Source organism: Leuresthes tenuis, unplaced genomic scaffold (genome assembly GCF_036924035.1).
Source record: "Leuresthes tenuis unplaced genomic scaffold, fLeuTen1.0.hap1 SCAF_8, whole genome shotgun sequence".
NCBI classification, from domain to species: Eukaryota; Metazoa; Chordata; class Actinopteri; order Atheriniformes; family Atherinopsidae; genus Leuresthes; species Leuresthes tenuis.
This window is the reverse complement of record NW_027325362.1, coordinates 13,344,005-13,365,321: the sequence shown is the minus strand read 5'-3', so window position 1 is coordinate 13,365,321 and position 21,317 is coordinate 13,344,005. Positions and strand designations below refer to the sequence as shown.

Here is a 21,317-nt window from a genome sequence, read left to right as displayed (position 1 = left end):
GCACAATTATAATTCTCACATGTTGTGTCAAGCTGTATCATAGTAGTAGAAAACCCCCTCCATCAGCTTCTCTCTGTTCCAGGTATTTTCTTTTATCTCATGCGTATTAAGTGAGTCACTTCCAACTCCTTCTTCCCCGTAATGCCATATAATGCAAAGTGTGTCCAAACATTTCCCCTCAGAAGTTAGGAGTGGTCGTGTTTCTAGTTGAATTTCTCGCATTTTGACTCACAATCTCAATAAGCAACACGTGGAAATCGACAAAAAGGTGTCGGAGTATTCGTGGTAGTTTTGTTTCCTGTTGTGTTTTGAAGGCTTTTGTTCAAATGGTTTTGTGCTGGGGTGTCATTCTGTTGATATGTTCTTTAGGCTGGAGCCTGCCTCTTTCTGTCAGCTGGCCTGGTTTTTGGTGAATTTGAGGACCGGCTTCTGATGGATGTTTTCTTGGCTGCTGAGTTAAGAAAAAAAGAAACAACAAGTTTCATCCAGACTGAGTTAGTCCACTTCTAAAAAGCTTGTGCTTTACATAGTGGTTTGTAGGTTTTTGCTGCTCTAATTACTGAACATGTAGACAAAGTACATTTATATAATCTGTAGTATTATCTCGGTGTAATGATTATACGATCTTTTCCTTTACACTAGATTCCTTTCTCTCTCTCTGTGACCTTCAAAATTGCAGTGCTGTTTAATCACAGGATTATCTCAACACGCTATGAAAATGGTTCCTGAATTAACATGTGCTCCTCTGTAATTAAACCTGAGTTGAATGTCACAAAGATTGCTTAAATTGCAGCTGTGGGTTGTCTTTTTTCTGCCCTGGCAGGCTTTTTGGCTTGTGTTTGCTGCAGTATGTAACGGCGCATTTGGAGGACATGTTGCAGACATCTTTCACCTTTTTGTTTCTGACCCAACCCTTGGCACAGGCAAGCTGTTCAAAAGGAAATTATGCCTCATTTATGCTGAGCAAGGCCTCTTTGCAGAGAGATAATGGGTTGGGCTGGACAGCACCGGGGGGGCTCTTTTGGACTCCGGTGCTGCTTAGTTGTCCTGACAGGTCTGCTCGGCTGAATTTTCATTTTCATGTCCCAGATTGCTTTAAGGTTACATCGGTGGGAGGCAGCTTTGCTTTTCAGTCAACACTAAAACACTTATTTTGAGACATGCCACAGGCCAGACTCGGGCCTTTGAGTGAGGGAGGTGGGTTTGACCGAGCCGACGTGAACACAGAGCTGTGAGTCAGGTGATGTGCGTGCGGTGGAGTAATCTTGGCTCATGCAGTCATCATGTTAGATGTCTTCATGTTTATGCTTAGTGCAGAGCCCTGAAGTCAATGTTCAGTCCTGTATGCCTGCAGTAAGGCTTTCACTGGCTCGCTGCCCAGACTCTTGGTCTGTGGTGTCACTGCCACCCCAGAAGTTGGGCCCACCACTCGGCTCACTGTAAGTGCTGGAGTGCAGGGACAGATATGGACGTTGTGCTTCTGGGCAAAGTTGCGGGTTCAGCCGCCATAATTGAAACCTTGACAGGCAGTACATTTATTTGTCCTTTACTAACCATCACGAATACAAGAAACAGCAATGATGATGACCTGACTGAGCGTCGGACATCCCGATTCATTTCAAACATGCTTTTTGGATTATTATTGTTATTTAAATAAAAATGTAATCTTTTATAGAGATTAAAGAACAGGGAAATGCTTTCCGCAATCCTTTAGACAGTGTTGATCTATGAATCTGGTATATTTTGGATCTGGTGTAAAGCTTCTTGTTATTTTTGCACACACAAGATTAATCATAGACATTTACAGAATGAGAGCAACACGCGCAGATTATAGATTGAAAAAGAGTACAGGTGAGTTAAGGAATAAGAGACAGATCTGTGGGACTGAAACATTTCCAATTTAAACTACATCATTGATGCCGTATGTAGAGGCACGGCCTGGATTTAGAGGTCTTTTCGTTCTCCTCTCTAGCTTCATGCTGACACATCCTTCAGCGGGTTTGAAGTGGGCTCCAAGCAGCAGTGGAGATCCCATCACAGTGACTATCATGTGCTCTCTAATGTTTTAGGAGGAGCTATTATTGTCTGAGAATTCTCTGGAATTGATAAATAATTTAGTCTCATCCAATGGTGGAAGTCAGGCTGCATCTTATTATGATGAAACTCTCCTCCTGATAGCTCCCAACTCCTTTTCAGGAGTTACAGATTCACTATTCCTCTCATCCCATTTCTCCATTTCTCCAACGTGTGTCATTTTGCTTTTAGTGCTGGAGAACATAATCGGGTTGTCTGAATCAACTGCTGGTAGCTTAGCACATGGCTCGACTGTGAAGGGAAGCAGGCAGAGGAGCGGGGGGGAGGTGGAACCTCATTGGTGCAGCAAACACTCCCCCGACCTATTTAGATCACACCAACAGGCCTTCATTACCATTGCCTCAGGTCCTCCGCTGGAATATGTTTTTTACGCGAGAGTGTATCTCTTGATGGGATTCGGCTACTTTTTCTTGTTCCATACTATAATTTCTAATGGCTCCTGATGAGTTATGTTGTGTATCTGAATTTCTCATCTTATTGTCTGCCTTTTTGAGCTAAGCTTGGTGGATTCTTCCACTGTAGAGCGTCAGATCTACACTGTTCTAATGAATGTTCATTTTATTGAAGGCGAGAACACGTCTACAAACACTGTGGCTGGTGCTAATTGGCATCGATTGTCCAAAAAAAACAAAGCCTGTTGCCGCTGACTCGTCGCTGCCGGTCCTGCAGTCAGTTCTGTGCGTACTGGGCCCAATAATCAGCCAGCCCATGACACTCGTCTAAATATGGAAATTGTGCTGCATTTGTCTTTGATGCCAAATCAGATTGTGGGATATAGAGGATTGTGCCTGCACTGCCTCGTTTGTGGGAGTTTTAACTGATTGGTGAATGCCCTCAATAATGGGGATTACTCGGATTTTAATTTAACTGAGTGTTTTGGATTCTCATGCACATGTGGAGCCAGGGCACAGAGATCATGCACGCAGCTGTCGTACTCGCACAGAGTTGAACCAGAGACCCATCAGCTCAGGGCCCCTGTGATGCTGCCCCAAAAGCAGCATCTTTATTCTGTTTTTTTTTTTTTTTGTATCGAAGCTTTACTGACTTTGTCTGTTGGGTATTTTAAAAAAGGATTCATCCTACAACTGAGCTTGCATAATACCTCTAAGTGGCTTGTGTTTCTTACTATGAGACCTTGTCAGTCACATGCTAGGTTCAAGAAGGCAGTTTCTGCTTTTGAATGCCACCATAGAAACCAGTACGAGCTTTTTCCATAGATGCACTGTTTGCACAGAATTAATGCTGTGCAGCCCCACAGTGGTTTTCATAGTGTCTGCTGGAACAATATGAAATCAAAGGGGTTTGCTCCGAGCACTTCGCAGAGCAGAAGTGTTGAGCATCAGACAGGGAATGTCAGAACAGATTAAAAGCCTTTCCGCTCTGCTCCTCTCCCTCTTTCACAATCTCTCCCCGTGCTTCCCTCCCTCTTCGACTCTCATACACGCACCCTCCTTATCTCCTATGTGACTTTGTTAGGCTGTATCCTTTCATCTGTCCTCCTATGGTCCATGCCTTCTCCCCGTCTCTCCTCTGCTCTGTCCGCTGGGCCGAAGATAGAGTGGCTCAGTCGTACAGAGCTCATAGTTAATTAGGCTTGGCCTTGTCACACATGAGGGCTGGAGCCAAATCTGTAGCTAAACTCAGTGGGGAGGCAAGGACGGAAACAGAGGCCTGGCGATGCTGGCGTCATTCTACTGCTTTCTCGCTGCAGACAATGCAGGTCGCCATTCGATGGCTTCATTAAGACCTGTTTAATGTTCCTTTATCGCATAACATGAGTCCCGTCTGTGCCCCACTGTGCTGTTTTAGGGAAGGAAAATTTCTATTTTTATCAGCGCACGTAGGCCTGATTATTGCATTACAATAGACACTAAGCCACTTGAGACAAAGTTGCAGTTATTTCAACTGACCGCGACCATTTTTTGTAATTGTTAGTTGTCTCTGTTGACCTGTATGAAAACCAGCTGGGTGAACCAAACCGACACGTTACATTTTCATCACTATTTCCATCTGGTTTAAAACTGCTTCTTCGGCTACCGTTTTTTTGGCACTTACTTTTTCCCCCAGGCGCTTGACTTCTAAGTTTCAACCGCCTGCATTTGGTCGAATGCCTATTGACATTTATGTAATGGATTCAATTGAGAAGGCAAACACCACAGCACCACTGTGGGGACATTTTGATCCTAAGCTAAATAAAATAGGAGGGACCTATAGCTTAGTTGAGGCAGTTTATCAGACTTTCTGCAAAATGATGGCAGTCAAAGGCACCACTTATATTAGATTGATATTTAAACAGAATCAACAACAAAACCAGATATTGTTACATAGTAATCGTTTACTTCAAGATCACGATCAGGACGGTCGGCACAGGATATGGAACTGATTCAGAGATATAGTGTTAATTAGACGGATGAAAATGGAATTTAAATGGAAAATACATTTGCTTTATATTTGTATTAAAATTTTTTTGTAAAAAATGCCAGACATCTTCCTGTTTCCAGCATCTATGATGTAAGGCTTTGGTGTTTTGTCTCCTGTGTAGACATGGCATACATTTTTGACGTTTCTTGGGGTTTAGCATCTAAAACCTCAAAGTGTCGAAGTAGCACAGAAATATCAAGAGAGACGGACTGACAAGGAGTCCCCATGGCAACCCTGAAATATGTATGTGTAAAAAATTAGACCGCTAAGATATTTTTCCTTTTATTCGTTCAGAAATTGCTTTCTGCAGATTAAGTCCCATCAGGGGTGTGTGACGGGTATGTGTCCGCAGCTCATTTTAGCCAAATGTGTATTTTTGATCTTGATAAGTATTTCTCTGAGAATACGAGCGAGAATAAGAGGGTTCTTCTTCACTGTAAACTCCCGTAGTCTTCCTTGCAGCTGTTAACAGATCAGCTTTGGGTTGTTTTTGGTGGTAAATTCAAGTATTTCAAGTAATTCAAGAATTAAACCCACTTTCTCCTTTGGAAAATGTGCTGATGAGCAAGAAAAAAAAAAAAAGGCAATGCGATAGATGCATTCTGCAGTGAGCATAAGTCAAGGATATGTCTGAGGGGAAAAAAACTCGTCAGCCGTGTTTATGTTGCCCTTTGGCGCAGGGACCCGGCAGTATAATGGGGATCGGCGCGCTCTCTCCTATGAATTGCGGTATCCTGTATGAAATATCCTCCAGCTTAACGGTGTGTACGGATTTTCAAATAGAGAATCATTTTCTCTGTCTCCCCCTCTCTCTATGCGCGAGACATAAAAAGAGAAAATCCCATTTCAGCCGTGACATTCTGCCTGTATAGCAGAAACATACAGGGACTATACATCAAAGCAAGGCAGATTGCACATGGAGGGAAGGGAGGCTTGATGACAACAGCGGTCTGGAGCGATGATAGAGAGCCACTAAGAAGGAGTGTTGAAGTTATTATTCCAAGTATAAATGTTCTCCTAATTTATCACACGTCTGTGACGGAAGTGTGGAGCTGAATGTGGAATTAATTTCTCTCCCCATTATATTGGCTCTTGATTCAGACTTGTATATAAGTGGTTCACCAGTCCATCAGTGCTGTATCTCTGAATGTATCTCTTCTTTTTATTTTTTCGCCTGCTGGCAGGTTCCACATACAGCGTCCTCTCCACCATGCCATCTGACTCAGAAAGCAGCAGTTCCCTCAGTAGTGTTGGTATGTATAATCAACAAAGATGCACTTTAAAGCCTGTCACACTAGGTAAGAGTGGTCCTGCTCCAAACACAGTAACGTCACATAATCAAGTGAGCATTGCTGCTTTCTGTTGTTTACACGGACTGGCAGAGCTCAGGAAGTCACAGTTTTAATTCTCCTTCCTTTAATCCTCACATTGTGGACAATACCGCTCTGCCAATGTCTCCCTCACTCTTTAAGGAAGTTTGCCATATTTGCCTTTCCCCAGTTTTGACGAAGGTCCAAATGACTCAGCTGTGTTACATAAACCTCTAAGAGGTCCAAATGTTGAGTCAAAGATTCACATAATCCCCAGATTTCCTGCCGTGGGTGTTCTTTTGAAGAAAATAACCCAAAATGTGACTCGATAATGATATGTTTGTTTTTGTTTTTTTTTTATTTTAAACTCAATTTATTTATTCAAGTATTTGGAACAGTGTCAGTGACTCACAATAAAAGAAGATAAACTTGTTGCTTAAGTGACAAATCCTCTTAGGTCTGTTTATTGGTCTAGTGAATTTTATTATTAAAAAAAAAAAACAAGGTATCAGGAAAATTTCCTGGAAAACAGAAATAAGATCAGTATTTAGGTGTAGTTATTAGTGACATACTGGATTTTCCTCCATCTAAAAATATCTAGAGACGTAGTTTACAAGCACACGGAAAGTCTCAGAAATACAGTGCATCAGCTTACACAGTTTGTCTGGCTTTCTTTTCTGTTCCCTGGTGGTGAATTCTGACGGCGTATTCTCATAGCGAGCAGGTGTGTGCCTCACTGCTGGGCAGGACTTTTGCAAGCTCGTGTGAAAGTTGTGTTCAGCCTTTGAACATCAGAAAGCTTTAGGTGGTTTTACAGTAGAAATGGAATTATCCCTCAATTGATTCCAAGCAGAGCCTTTATCCAAACCGTGATGAATAGTGCAAGCCTCCGGTAATGTGCTCATCGTTGCAGGTTCGCCCGTTAACGGTGAAGCGTCCTCCCCTCCCCCGACCATCAACGACAACCGGCATACCGGTGACAACCTGGACACCATCCTGCTGCAGCTCCGCCAGGTGACCAGGGAGCGAGATGAGCTGCGCAAGCGCCTGGCGTTGGCATCTCCGGGGACTACTTTCGATGACTGCAGGTACCAATTCTGGTCTGTGCGCTGAGCTGATGTCACAACTGCTATTTATTGTTACCTTATTTATTTTTCTTTGCTCTGGATTTTAAAGTTACTATGATCCCCGAGTCATCTGGATTTGTCCCGATACATTTTAATCTGCTAAAACATATGATAGAATCACTGCTTGTTCATATTTGTACATTTATTTCCACATTGTTTATATTTAGTTGGACATCTAATTCCAATCTTATGAATTTTCTCATACAAGGGGAAGGTCAGCTCTCATATCCTCCAGTCTGAGCTGTGTTTGGGCATACTATCAAACAAGGCTATGTAGAATTTTGACTTCTTGCTGCTTTTCTCCTTGAGGCCAAATTCCAAAGCCAGTCATGACTATGAGCGTCTGAAAAGTCAGTGCATGAGGGCCATGGCAGATCTGCAGTCTCTCCAGAACCAGCATACCAAAACACTGAAGCGGTGTGAGGAGGCTGTAAAGGAGGCTGACTTTTACCAGTAAGTATACGTTCTTTAACCGTCATTTGGCTGTTTTTCTGTTGTTATTAGTGGTGGACTCCTGGTTCTCAATGTTAACCTGTGTCATGTAGCGCAGATAAAAGCAAGGGTAATTGTGTGTGGCGATTCATTACTGAAAAAAAGTAGGATGAACATTGTGTCACCTACCACCTGGTGTTTTGCAACATAGAAAAAATCCTGTTTTATTGCATCGTTTTGCTGCTATCGCAGAAAATACTCTCATGGTTTTTGCCATTAACCTAATTGAAAGAACATCCCTTGGAGCTACAGCCAGCTTGCAAATTTAAAGGGAACTGGCACTACAAAAAAAACCCTGCATGACTTTAAAAGCTTGGAAATGAGGGCATTTATTTGATCGAATCAGTCTGCCTAACATCTTGTAAGCTGAAGCAAAATTTCTTGAGCACACAGATGTATAAACCCTGTGAGGGTTTGGGCAGTTAGAATATTTTCAAAGATAAATGATGAAATTAAGTAGATGACATAATGACGCGGATGCTTTGAATCCATTTTGCAGAAGTTAATTCCGTGCGTGAAGCTCACTTATGAAAGGCTTGAATTGGTTTTGTTAACATTTATAATTGAAGCATGATATGACATGAGGATTTTTCAGCTTCGCTCAAAAAGCACAACATTGGACTTTGGTCATAAATTCAAAGTCGTAAATATCTTAGCCATAACTTTTTAGAGGTCCTTAAATAAAATTACCTCTGAAATGTTATTACTTTATTTTTGTAGCTTTACATGGATTTATATTATCTACTGAATTCTTTTTTGTGGTTTGAAGTCTCTGTTTTCTTGATTTAGCCTTTTTATGTGTATTTGTGACGCTGCTGAACCTTCTCGTGGTGTGCGTTCTCCCTCCAAGTATGCTGCACAGCCGTGTCTTGGGCGACCAGGCGCAGCTGAAGGAGGAGATGGAAACACTCAGGAGGGATAACGCCCAACTTGTCCGTGAGCACAACCACCTAAAACAGAACTGCGAGGAGCTCAAACGGCTGCACGGTCAAGACCAGAAGGAGTTGGCAGACCTTCGGCTGCAGCAACAGCAGGTACGATCCACTCACAGGCGCACTGCTTTGTGTGTCTCTGCTGGAGCTGTCCAGATGTTCTATCAGACAGTTACTGACATGGCAAGTTGTGTATAAAACATTTTCCAACTGCTTTGTTTCAACAATACTTTTTCTTGTGCTGAGACATTGGACATTTTTTAACATGGTTTGTTTTTCACCTTAAACAACATCAAACAATATCGCCTCTTATGCTCCATGCTGTGAATGCTTTCAAACTAGCACAAGGGGGTTGTGACCTGTATTGTATTACTGTGAAGTACTGTCTGAAACGGCCTCCGTTGGGACACTGCAGTGGTTACAAGCACAGAGCGGCAAAGCAGAAAGAAGTGCACACAGAGCATTTCTGAAAAGGGCAAGCACAGAAGAAAAGGGCTTGGCTTGGGCAAAGAGCACACTGACCCAAACCATGTAGCTACAAGATCAGTGCACATGGAGTATATGTTGAGTAGCTGAGGTCAATACAGCCCTCAGGTCACATCACCTCTCACAGGAATCGGGAAGACCACATCAGCAAGACCTGCAGAGGAAAGATGTTCATTTAGAATGAATAATGCAGTCTGAAGGACAAATGCTGCACATAAATCAGATGGTTTTCTATGCTGATCACTAGGTTTTATTTAAGTGCACAGCTGCAGGTCTAGAAGGGCACTTGCACTTATAAAAGCCATTATTTAGGCTGGCATTAGAATTTCCTGCTCTGCAAAACTAGAATTCTGTCTGCACATTACCGCCATCTGCTGCGAAGAACAGCAAATGCAGGCTTAGTTCGGTTGCTCTGATGGCATCAACATTTTGAACACTACTAAAAGCTTAATAATCGTACATCATATGACTTTTGTTGTCCCTACCAGGTAATGAAAGAGAAGGGCTCATCAGAGGTGTTAAACAAGCTATATGACACAGCAATGGACAAGTTGGAGGGTGTAAAGAAGGAGTACGATGCCCTTAGCAAGCGCTACAGTGAGAAGGTGGCTAATCACAACACGGACCTGAGTCGCCTGGAGCAGACCGAGGAAGAGAACCGGAAGCTGCAGAAGCAGATGGATGCATTACTCAAACAGCGAGACTCTGCCATGCACTACCAGCAGCAGTACTCTACCTCAATGAGGAGGTGAAAACATCATGGCATCCACACACAGACAACACGACACACAAGTGGTGATCCAAGTGTGAATCTCACGTTTCTGTTAAACAACGCAGCTAATAATGACTGCTGATTTAAGCTGTGCTCAAACTCCTCCCCGCACAACAGCTTCGTTTTTGCACCCGTTTTAACCTGGAAGCTCACTGCCATCCTCTGCTCTCTCAGGTTTGATTCAGTGCAGCAGGAGCTGAACAAGTCCTCAGCTCAGAACAAGGAGCTGCAGAGGGAGATGGAGCGGCTGCAGTCAGAGGTGACGCGCTACAAGAACTTGCAGCTGAAGGCGGCCAAGGACTGCGAGAAGTACAAGGAGGAGAGGGATTCCGTGTTCAACGAGTATCGTCTCATCATGAGCGAGAGGGACCAGGTGATCAAGGAGCTGGATAAGCTGCAGACTGAACTGGAGGCAGCTGAGGCCCGACTGAAAAACACTTCATCAGAGAGGGTTGTGGCCAGTGAAGAGCTGGAGGCACTCAGACAGGTATTTGTGTTTTAAATTTACACAACTTCACCTTTTTTAGGTGTTACTTTATTACCCTGAGACTGCACTGCTCAATAATGAAGTCAGCAGATTAATATCATGTTCGTACAGTATTTGAAACTTTGTACCAAATATTTTGGCCCTTGTCAAACAAAAGTTCATGAATGTGGCAGCATGTATGCCCACCAAATCTTACAGAATATATGAATAAAAAAATAATCTTGCATACATGCTTCAGGTCTCGCTCATCTTCCCAGTACAGACATTAAATGGATGTGTCCAGCAACTCATCAGCTTATCTACTGTGAAACTTAAAAATGAGGAAACATGCTTTTCTCACTCACAGTACCATGTGAAGAAAAAATTCAATCAAATCAAATATACTTCCAGTGTCGAGTACTTGTTCAAGAGGGACTTGCTTGGGTTCTCTCTATAAATGGTAAATGGTTCACGCATACATAACAACTTTTAACCTTATCTAGGCGCGTTTCTTATTCACATTCAACTCATTTAGAGCCTCTTTTTAAGTATTTGCACTCCCAATAGCGCCGTTTTCTCTTCCATCACACACCAATGAGCATTCCAGGAGCAATGAGGGTTTCAATGTCTTCAAGGTCACTGCAGCACATGGTGGGACTGGGAATCGAAACATCTATCTTCCGGATGGAAGACTCAGGATACTTAAACAGCTGAGTCACAGCTGCGTGACTCACGTGACCCATCCATATAACGTTCTTTGACATATCTTGTATTTTCTCTTTAGCAGATATTGAATGGACCTGAATCATTGACGAAAAGGTTGAACTTTTACAGAGTATTACTGAGTCAATAGATGGCCTCTTTTCCCCTGTATATGTCAAACCTGTAACTATGAATACGCTTAAACACTTTCCTCTAATGTTTTATCAAGCTGTTACATAGTTTGTCTGTTTGTGACTTGGGTCGGACGCCAACTCTTGTGGATGAAAGGGCATTTTGACAATGCACAGCAAGGAAATGCCAATTGGTGCTTGCCCCTTTTGGAAGAATCCTTCTGAACATTCTGTTTGACAGATACAGTAGATTTCCAGCTAGTATCGGATCACTCTGTGTTAGACTTCAAATAACTTTTTTTTTTTTCTCTCACATCACATAAATGACTCACATTGTTGAGATGCCCTCGTTTCAGTGTGCCCGCTTTTGTTCTGGGACAGGAGTTGAACTCGTCACTGGTGGACCGTGACAGGGCCATCTGTGAGAGGAACGAGCTTTTAGAGAAGTACTGCCACGAAGTGAAGGACAAAGCAGAGGCCCAGAAGGAGCTGAGCCAGGCCTGCAAAGACATCGAAACGGTCCGGGAGGAGAGGGACGTGGCCCGCAAGGAGAGGACGGAGGCCATCATTCAAAGGGATCAGCTGCTCCGGGAATATTATCAGGCCAGACAAGTAACTACTCACCACTCCCCTATGAATCCCTGAAAGCACCCGTTGATATGTTTATGATCTGCTGTTTTGCCTGTCTCATCTGTTGTCTCTGGCATAGCCTATGAATCAAATTCCTAACTATGTTTGCCAAGCACTTACCAGCCTATTCTAAAACCCATACATCTTGTGCTCAAGAGAGACTCTTTCAATAGCTACCAATGAAATCTGTTTGAGAACTTGAGTTACAATTCATATCAACAATAGATGCAAGTCCTTTCGTCATTTATTCAGACACTAATTCAATGTTAAAATCGCCTCGATCCATTCTAAAAGAGGGCAAACACTGTCTGAAATCAAGAGGACATATTGGTGGAGCAGAACTGTTACTGCACTGCATCCCCTTGATCATTACCTCCTGTCCCATTTTATCACCCTTGGTGTTCACTTCAGTAAGCTGCAAAGGATTTATTAGTTAGAATAGCAGTTCCTCAACTCAGTAATGCTACGCTGTGGATGATTTAAGGAGAGCAAAAGTCCATTTTGGCTCCTCGTTGTGGCATCACACAAATAAAACTCACTTTTCCAGGTGCAGGGCAACCTTTTTAGAAATATTACCCAGGAAAGAAAAGACTAAGTCTAACCTACAGTCTAATCTAACTAAAGATGAGTTGCAGCACCAAATCATGCTCTCATACTACAGCCTTGTGCACTATATCTTACATTTTTTTAAAGGCAGACTCATGATTTTTGAAGAAGTCAAAGGCTCTGAAGCCAAAAAACATGACATGCAGGACTGTCAAGATGAGAACCTCTAGTATAGACCTTCAAACACTGCTTCTCATTTAGTGTCACAGTTCTTTAGTCTCCACTGTTGTTGCTTTAAATGACTCGATTGCGATCATTTTCTTTTTTCACACATAAACAATATCAACTCTCAGATATTATCTCAAACAGAGATGCTGCATGTCACATTTTCTTTAATGAATCATGTTTAATCAACCTTCCCAGAAACAAGACTCCGCTACCCTGGACATGGAACGAGCCAATAAGGAGATTGAGATGCTGAGGAAACAGTATGAGGCCATGTCCCAGGAACTGAAGGAAGCCACACAGGAGGCTGAAGTGGCCAAATGTCGAAGGGACTGGGCCTTCCAAGAGAGGGACAAAATTGTAGCGGAGAGGGAGAGCATAAGGTCAGTGCGTTTGTTTTAAAGACTGCTGATGGAGCTCAATAGTGCACACGGTGCAGTAGATCTGAGAGAATCACTGAGTGTTACATACTTCTCCAAATACACACACATCCTTTTTCTCACACTCTCTCGCCATCTGTTCCCTCCCCCTTCCCAGGACTCTTTGTGATAACTTGCGGCGAGAAAGGGACCGGGCAGTCAGCGATCTGGCCGATGCCCTGCGTAATTTGGATGATATGAGGAAACAGAAGAACGACACATTGCGAGAACTCAAAGAACTAAAGTGAGCCTCAACTGTTAAGGCATATAGCACATTAGTGAAAAAGCCCCCAGGTTTGACTCTCTTGCTGCAGTGTTGTACCCGGTTGGGATACTCCGCCATCATGTAGCTTGGTTGTTTTCCTGCCATCATTTTTGCACACCCAGATTAAAATGGAATCCCAGAAAGCTTTAGTGTTTTGAGCATACATACATGTCTTATCTCTCACAGTCTCTCACTCTCTGCTTATGAATGTTTCTGCCTTGCATTTCAAAGCTCCCTCTGCTGGCTGAAGTGTATATGACAACTGTTACTCAACCATAGCCAGTTGTGTTACGTGATTCTTGACTTTTCTTCAGTCATATCCTATCTTGTCACCTTTTGCCTACTCCTGAACCCCCAAATCTATTTTCTCCCCTATGCTGTATGTAAATTAGGCATCATGTAGTGACTTTGTAAGTTTCTCTCTCTATCCTCCAAAAAGAACTATATACCGCTGGGGTTTTAATGTCACCTCTACCCTCAAGGCAGGCCTCAGTAGGACACCATACATCTTACTGACAAAGGGCCATTGTATGCACTCTACTTTTAGTGTTTCCTGATTTAGATATATATTTGATTCCCCAGTTCACAAAACAGAAAGTTTGAGGAAGGACATCTGAATTCAGAATACAGAAGTTGAGCTCATGTTACAAGAACTTTGAAACGTAAACTTTTTTATACCCATAGTTCTATGCACTGCGATTTTGAGAATAGAATGGAGAAAATGATGTTCTTGTCAGACTGGATGTGTGCAGTTGTTTCTCTGTTGTCTCTGCCCATCCACCATCAAGTGACTGAGCGCTGACTGTGTGTGTGATGCCTTTCTTTATTAAGGGAAAAGATGGAGAGCCAGCTGGAGAAAGAGGCCCGGTTCTGTCAGCTAATGGCCCACAGCTCTCATGACTCCGCCATCGACACAGACTCCCTTGAATGGGAGACAGAGGTGGTAGAGTTCGAGAAAGACAGGGTAAGAGCAGTGCTCAGAGTGATGCGGTGATATGCTTGAGTTCGAGAAGTTTTTCAGGATGAGTTGACTGACTTTTTTATTTTTTATTTATTTTAAATTTATTGCCTTAATAGGATGACATGGATTTGAAGGCACTTGGATTTGATATCGCTGAGGGGGTAAATGATCCATATTTACCAGGAGATTGTGGAATATTTGTTACAAGGGTGGACAAAGGAAGTATAGCAGATGGAAGGTTAAGGTATGAGCTGCGCAAATAATCCATTTCATTAATCACTGGGCTTTGAACGCCATCAAATTTTTATTTATTTTTATTATTTCTTCTCCTTTGGTTTCAGAGTGAATGATTGGTTGCTGAAGATTAATGACATCGACTTGACCAATAAGGACAGGAAGCAGGTGGTGAAGGCTGTCCTTAACGGAGGAGGATTGATCAACATGGTGGTACGAAGAAGGAAGTCTCTTGGAGGAAGGCTGGTCACTCCTGTTCACATAAACCTTGTGGGACATAAAGGTATATTGGATTCTAAATACTAACTTTGCTTGTATTTCACAATATTGTTACTGTTTATGGTTATCTGTTATTTTTATGTCTTGATCTTTGTCATCCATTTTTCTTGTCTGTATCTCAGACAGTGGTATTGGTCTGGAAAGCGGGGTGTTTGTTACTGCCATTGTCCAGGGAAGTCCTGCAGCCAGGGAGGGTTCTCTCACAGTTGGAGACAGACTGATCGCTGTGAGTTATTTTAAACCTCAATAAAATCCTCCACATATACCACACTGCAGTTTGCACAGGTCCTGTCAGCTTTCTAATCCGGACTTTGATCCATTTCAGTTTCCATGCTCCAAACCAAGATAAGGGGGGATTTGGCTGAGTATGTGAAGTGGCAGGAGGAAAGTCTCTCCTTTTAATTAAATCCCCCCAAAAATCTGCTGCTCTAGAAGGCTAGGTGAAACTGTTTCTGGACTTGCAGCTGCAGTATACCCACACCTAAAGGAATTGAGGAGTAAAGATAAGCGTCAGAAATAGAGTGATGACTTTATGTCTTTGAAAGAGATGAAAAAGTGACTGTTTGTAATGCTAAACAGCAGGACTGTCAGCTCTCCCGTTAGTTCAAATCAAGCATAAAACCTGTGCATTACCTCTGAATCCTCAGAACATAACAGTCCAGTTGTCTCTTCTGTTTTGTCAGTGAACTAATAAAGCAAAAGTTGCCTCTGTTGCAGTCTTAATTGGTAATGGTAAGTGCTTTTCCTGCAATAGAGGATCTTAATCATGTAAGTTTATGAAATCTTATCTTACCCTTGTGCGTGTCGATTCCGTTGATCAGACTTTATTTTAATGACTAATTAAATGCTTAATTAGTCATTAATTAAGGATTTAGAAGAAGTTAGGTGTGCTGATCTGAAGCTAAAATGTATATGACCTGGCAGTGACCATTTCTTTCGCCACTTCTGAATATATCAGTTGTTTCTGAAAAAATTGAAAAGTTCTTTCCTGAACTACCTTTATGTTTTAAAGGCTCAGCCGTTATTTAGTACCAGCTTTTCTCTTCAACATCTCCGTTAGTTTTAAAAAAAGTTTCCTCTCGCGTTTTGATGGAAATATATGGATTGCAGTTTTCGGGCTCTTGAGTCTGAAATGTGCTGGCCTAGATTTCTTGTGGTTTCCCCATCATAACCGCATGAGACATCTCAAGTTTGCAGCACTTGCATTCAAGATATTTGTTACTGGAATGCATTTGTAGATGTGTATCTGTTTTAATAACGCCGCCAAAGATGCTAATGCACAAGCATATCAGAGAGACAACGAGTTTTCTGTTGAATGACCTGGCCTTATTTCCAGTGCGTCTCTCTGCTCTGCAGATAAATGGAATTGCTCTGGATAACAAGTCTGTGACGGAGTGTGAGGCTCTGTTGAGGAGCTGCAGGGACTCTCTTAGCCTCTCTCTCATGAAGGTGAGCCAGAACTCATCTCACTTTCTGAGCTTCTTTTTTCAGTGAAAACTTCAGGACTGGTATCTCCACATTTGCATGGCCTACATAGCGATTTTTTTTTTTTAGCAATGTTTCCAATGTATTGTCCAAAAACTACTGGGTGTTCATTTAATGTTGCTTATTCCTTCTTCTTTCCATCCCACAGTTTTTCCCTCACAGCACGTCAGGCCAGAATATCTTTGAGAGTCTGCGTGAGTCATCAGAGAAGCCAAATGGGCGCATTCACCTGTCAGAGATACACTCCAGGAACAGCCGCAATCTCAAACACAACAGCTCAACTCAGACTGACATCTTTTGCCCTGATGTTGGAAGTGCTAGCACATGTAGTGTCTCTGGGGAGAGGAGGAAGGTCAGAGGTGAATCTGACGAGATGTATGGTGACATGAGCAAGCCATTCTCCACAGGTTCCCTTCATGCCACTAGCCTTCGGCCGGCGTCGGACTTGGGAAGTGGCCGCTATGGGCCCAGTGCTTTCCAAGAGTGCTGTCCCTACCCAAAGGGGCCTTCCTCCTTACCCTTCGAGCCTCTTTCTCCCTCTGACTGCATCACTATGGAGACAACTTTGGAGAAGAAGCACAGTGGGGGCACTTGGCCTAAAATGATGGTGGGAGGTATGTCGGTAGCACCAGATAATGCCAGTCCAGTCACAGCAGCCACCCAACTCTCCATCTATAAATCACCCAAGCAGAGGAAGTCCATCTTCGACCCAGACACTTTCAAACGCCCTGAAACACCTTCCTCTAAGATGGAGTACATGGCAGCTAATCAGATTGCAGCAGTAGCAACTGCTGCAGCTTCTCACTCTCCACAGCCTTCAAAAACAGAGTCTCTTTCCTCTTCTTCAACTCCTACCCCAACCCCTCCTACCCCTCCAACTCGCAGCGACTCCTTTAAATTCAAACACAAACATCAAAGCAGCTCTGCCTCTGACTGCACTATCACCTCAGACGGCAAGGGGGAGGCTGCCATCACCATGGCAGCAGGAGAGAGCAGAGAAAGGAGTGAGCGAGAAAGAGACAGGAACGGAAACCACTATTTTCTAGACGGCAAGGTCCTCACCTCCAGAAAATCATGTGATGAGGACATTGGCCGTACTAGAGGGGAGGAGCCAGAGGTAAAGAGGCCACGCCCCAAATCTGCCCCCGCACTTCGACGTAGGATGACCCCTCAAACAATCTCTTTTCCCACCTTCCAAGTGAGTTTATTTAACACCTCGTAAGTTGATGTAAAGTTTTTATTAATGCATTTCTTCTGCTTACTCGTGGCATCAATTCAAGATGGTTCAGAAGTTTCTCCGGCACAGAGAATACGATGCATTTGGGAAAAACTCAAAATGGAATATTTTAAATCATTCCAGTGGGCCGAAGTATCCACTTTGTAATAGAATTTACTGCCTGTCAGAGTTAAACCTCTGGGACCAGTGTGTCTAAGTGACTGATTGATACTACAGCAGTGGTGCAGCCACCCGGCTCTGGAGCTGAGTCAGTTAATTTTATCAGAGTTCTCGTACGATATCTCCAACAAATTGTAGAGAATTTCTTTATTTTCTTAATCTGCTAGGAAATTTGTAACGGCTTGTGTTTGTGATTCATCACAGAGCTACTCCAACGATGAGCATTCACCAGAACCCCGGGACATGCTGCGTTCTTCCCCCAGTCGCTCTCATAGACACAGCGTCGGCTTTGTCCCCACAGTCTACAATGGCACCCTACCTCCAAGTGAGTTTTTCAAACGTAAAATGCCAGCATTCCATATACAAATTGTAAATTCTCCCCATTCTCAAGCATGGAAGTGTATTTGTGTCTTGCCAGATTCAGCCCACCGTGGACTGTCTCCTTGCCCTGCAGTGACAGCTGTGATGAGGAATCCAGTGTACACCGTGCGCAGTCACCGCGTTCATACCAGCAACTGTCCGTCTGTTGCATCTCAGATATGTCACCAGCACACCCATACCAGGTTAAATTTCACTGCCATGAGCTTACATCACTCATGTTTGAAAACTTCCATTTTAAACTTAGCTGTGCTTCTGTAGATGGGTTTTAAATCAGTTGAAATTTGGGTTGCATGTGGGTCAGTCCATAGTCCACTGCTCTTTAACCTCTTTACTGGATGGCATGGAATTTGCCACGGCTACATTTCACTTTCCACATCCAGTGGATACCTACATCAGTGCTTAAAAATCGCATCAATTCTCTTTACTGGCTTCTATTAGAATATCGAGTCACCTTCAAAATTCTTCTAATAATCCCCAAAGCACAAGGTCTAACACTGTGGATGCCTTCAGATGTTGTGGTCCACCTCTCTGGAACAAGCTGCCATTGCAAACTGGCTTTAATGTTTTAATGCAGTGCCTATTTAACTGGGTTGTTGACCTGTGATAATAACTAATAATTCTAGATTAGCTTGTTTCTCAAAGGCAAAACCACTGATTGAATTTTCCTTATGGTGTTATTTTGACTAAACTCAGCCCATTAGTGTGTATTAACTCTTCGGTTGTATAAGCATTATAACCAGAAATGTAAAAGTGTTTTTCCTTTGTCCAGCCCACAGCACCAGGGTCATCTGAGCCTGGACCTGAGCCAGCAGAAGCGTACAAATGACTACTCTGAATCGTCATCGTCACGCAGCAGCAGAGCTTCACACGGTACAAACTCACTGCCCTCCAGCGCACGGCTCGGTCAGTCTGACACACACGCACGCACTCACGTACATACGAAGGGTCACAGACATCCTGTCCCTTTCTCTTTCTGGATACCGTGTCGAAGCATTCATTCTTGCATCTCTTCCTTCTGCCAGGTTCTTCCAGTAATGTTCAGTACCGCACAGAAAGGATCAAAATCCCCTCCACTCCCCGCTACCCACGCTCCATGCTGGGGTCAGACAGAGGTACTGTGCTCACTATGAAAAAGAAGAAAGATGGATAAATGCTCCCAATGAGTAGATCTAGTCTATTTTTTCCCCTTTTGTCTATATCTAATGCCTGGTTTAACACTTTTGAGATCTGAACTGTAGGATTAGTGTTTAATAGAACATTCATTGCAGTGGTGAATGAATGGTTGATCCACCAAGCTTTCAGTGCCACTTAACATTCATTGGCAAATACAGTGTCGAGGGAAATTAAACTTAAATTGTAATCAGATTTATGTGTTATAAAATGGGAGATTCGAATATCAGGCTTAACTTCACTCTTTCCTTAAATCCAGGCTCTCTCTCACATTCGGAGTGTAGCAGTCCCAGTCTCATCACGCCTCCACAATCGCCGCTCAATCTGGAGACTTCCTCGTTTGCCAGCAGCCAATCGCAAGGCTCCATTTCCACTTTACCTCGAATATCAGTCAGTCCTGTGCCAATAGGGGAGCGCAGGAAAGACAGGTATGACAGAAAAGATTGCTCATTGTTCATTTTAAAAGTGACAGAGCAGAAATGAACCCTGCTGGTTCATGTGATTGCATGACTGTGATGGTCATCTATGTTCCATGTTTGCTTGTAAACGTATTTATAAATAATTTTGTGTGATCTGGCTCTTCAAAAATTGAATCTGGAAAATGGTCAGCTTGCATTCATTGATAACTTGCTAAGCCTATGAGTGTCTAGTTGATCTTAGTGGCCTTTCTTGTAGGATGGAGATGCTGAGAAACAGGTGTACATATGCTATAGCTGGTAAATGTTAGAGTACGAGTATGGGATCATTTCAGGAATGGTACAAACTGGGCTATGTCTGCCTTCAGGGATCCTCTCCGGCAATTCCATAAGGCGTTGCCAGGCAGCAAGTCTTCCATGGTCAACTGTGCAATCCATGATTGAAATTCACATTGAAATCTTATTAAAAACTCCTCTTTGTGATGATTTTTTTTTCCTTTAACATTCCTGTCCCACATTGTATTGATGACACGTCTCAGGCTTTTACAATATTACTGTCGTATGTATGATATCTGTCCCCCATTCTTCTCTTTATCTTCCTCCCGCCTCTTTGCTACCCTCCACTTCCAGATCTCTTTACCGTAATCGCTCTTTTCTAAGGATTCCTCTGGCTGCAAGGCCGAGGTTCTCCTCTCTCAGGAGCCTCAGGTTTGTTCTCCCTCACAGTGCTACGATCAAGGGAATGCCTCCACCCTCCCCCCAAGTTCACTTTGTTCACGTGCAGTTACGTTGGTATAATAATGTGTAGGAGCAGAATACTCTGGTGCAGTTTATATACACTACGTGGAATGCAAAAGAGGTTTTTTGATGTTTTCACAAATCCCTTTGAGTGTGGTTTAAATTTGAGATTGATATTTTTTTTGCATGCAACATTATGATTTGTGCCTCAGGAAACACACAAACCTTGATTAGCTACACTTGGTGAACTTCAAAGGTTCAGGGTTGTATATTTGCCTGCACATGTCTCCCTCCATGTCAGAAGACCCAATTATTTCTCAGATAATGCATGTGCCGTCCATGCTCTATGATAGCAACATGGTCAGTATGCATGTGGGCATTTTTGCCTTAAGCCAAGCCAGTCTTTATTCTGCACTATGTATGTTATGCAATGAAGTTATTATTCAACATCGAGCTTCTGGGTCATGGTTGTTTGTACACCACCACTCTGTTTACCCCAGTCTCTGGCTGCCGTCCATTTCCTCTTATTTGCCTTCGTGAAAGTGGAAGGCATGTCCAAAGCAATTTTGTTGTGTGGACTCACAACGCTCATGCAAATCTCCTTCATGTGAAAGAATGTCACTTTCCTCTTGTGCTTTCACTGTTCACACAGCATCTGTGTTATCTAAACCTTTCCAGTGTCTTCCATAAGCCAGGCATAAAATGGTACTCTGGAGAGATAAGTCATTACAGACCTGAGGGGATATTTAAACTCCAGTTTAAACATTCTTCAAACAGGTTTTAAGATTTTAGAATTTGAACCAGACTTGGTTTTTGCATAATTCAAAGGCTTGGGTCAGTAGTAACTCCCCAGAGCTGTAAATAAATTGTTCAGCCCAGCAGGGATAGTGTCGCATCACCTTTTGCCATCTCTGCTTCCTGCGTGGTGTCCCTCAGCGGCTTTGTTGTGGTGCTGTTCATTAATGCAGATTTACTCTTTCCCACTAGACCATACTTGGAGGAACCACGCAATGTCATCGTGCACAAAGGTGCAGAGCCGCTGGGAATCTCCATTGTCAGTGGGGAGAACGGAGGAATCTTTGTCTCAAAAGTTACTGGAGGTAGCATCGCCCACCAAGCAGGGTTGGAGTATGGAGACCAATTACTGGAGGTGTGGACAACCTACTGAATGTCGCAATTATTATTGTCCTCAAGTAGCATAAATAAGAATGCAGTTTCCTGTAAAATGCTAGAATACCG

At 43.0% G+C, this 21,317-nt stretch overlaps 1 protein-coding gene across 3 annotated transcripts in view; it reads left to right on the top strand.

The window, feature by feature from the left end:
- dlg5a (discs, large homolog 5a (Drosophila)) overlaps positions 1-21,317 on the top strand; it is a 35,223-nt gene that overhangs the window by 4,746 nt on the left and 9,160 nt on the right. The window contains exons 2-22 of one of the 3 annotated variants that reach the window (XM_072390893.1): positions 5,700-5,768; positions 6,760-6,913; positions 7,262-7,405; positions 8,295-8,478; positions 9,351-9,610; positions 9,809-10,121; positions 11,315-11,545; positions 12,533-12,717; positions 12,872-12,997; positions 13,850-13,982; positions 14,096-14,223; positions 14,321-14,496; positions 14,615-14,718; positions 15,849-15,941; positions 16,126-17,175; positions 17,578-17,698; positions 17,792-17,936; positions 18,524-18,657; positions 18,777-18,866; positions 19,184-19,352; positions 21,066-21,228. In XM_072390893.1, the coding sequence (XP_072246994.1) occupies positions 5,700-5,768; positions 6,760-6,913; positions 7,262-7,405; positions 8,295-8,478; positions 9,351-9,610; positions 9,809-10,121; positions 11,315-11,545; positions 12,533-12,717; positions 12,872-12,997; positions 13,850-13,982; positions 14,096-14,223; positions 14,321-14,496; positions 14,615-14,718; positions 15,849-15,941; positions 16,126-17,175; positions 17,578-17,698; positions 17,792-17,936; positions 18,524-18,657; positions 18,777-18,866; positions 19,184-19,352; positions 21,066-21,228 (4,172 nt within the window). Of the gene's footprint in view, positions 1-5,699; positions 5,769-6,738; positions 6,914-7,261; positions 7,406-8,294; positions 8,479-9,350; positions 9,611-9,808; positions 10,122-11,314; positions 11,546-12,532; positions 12,718-12,871; positions 12,998-13,849; positions 13,983-14,095; positions 14,224-14,320; positions 14,497-14,614; positions 14,719-15,848; positions 15,942-16,125; positions 17,176-17,577; positions 17,699-17,791; positions 17,937-18,523; positions 18,658-18,776; positions 18,867-19,183; positions 19,353-21,065; positions 21,229-21,317 lie in introns of all 3 variants that reach the window. The other 2 variants (XM_072390894.1, XM_072390892.1) reach the window with 2 other exon arrangements.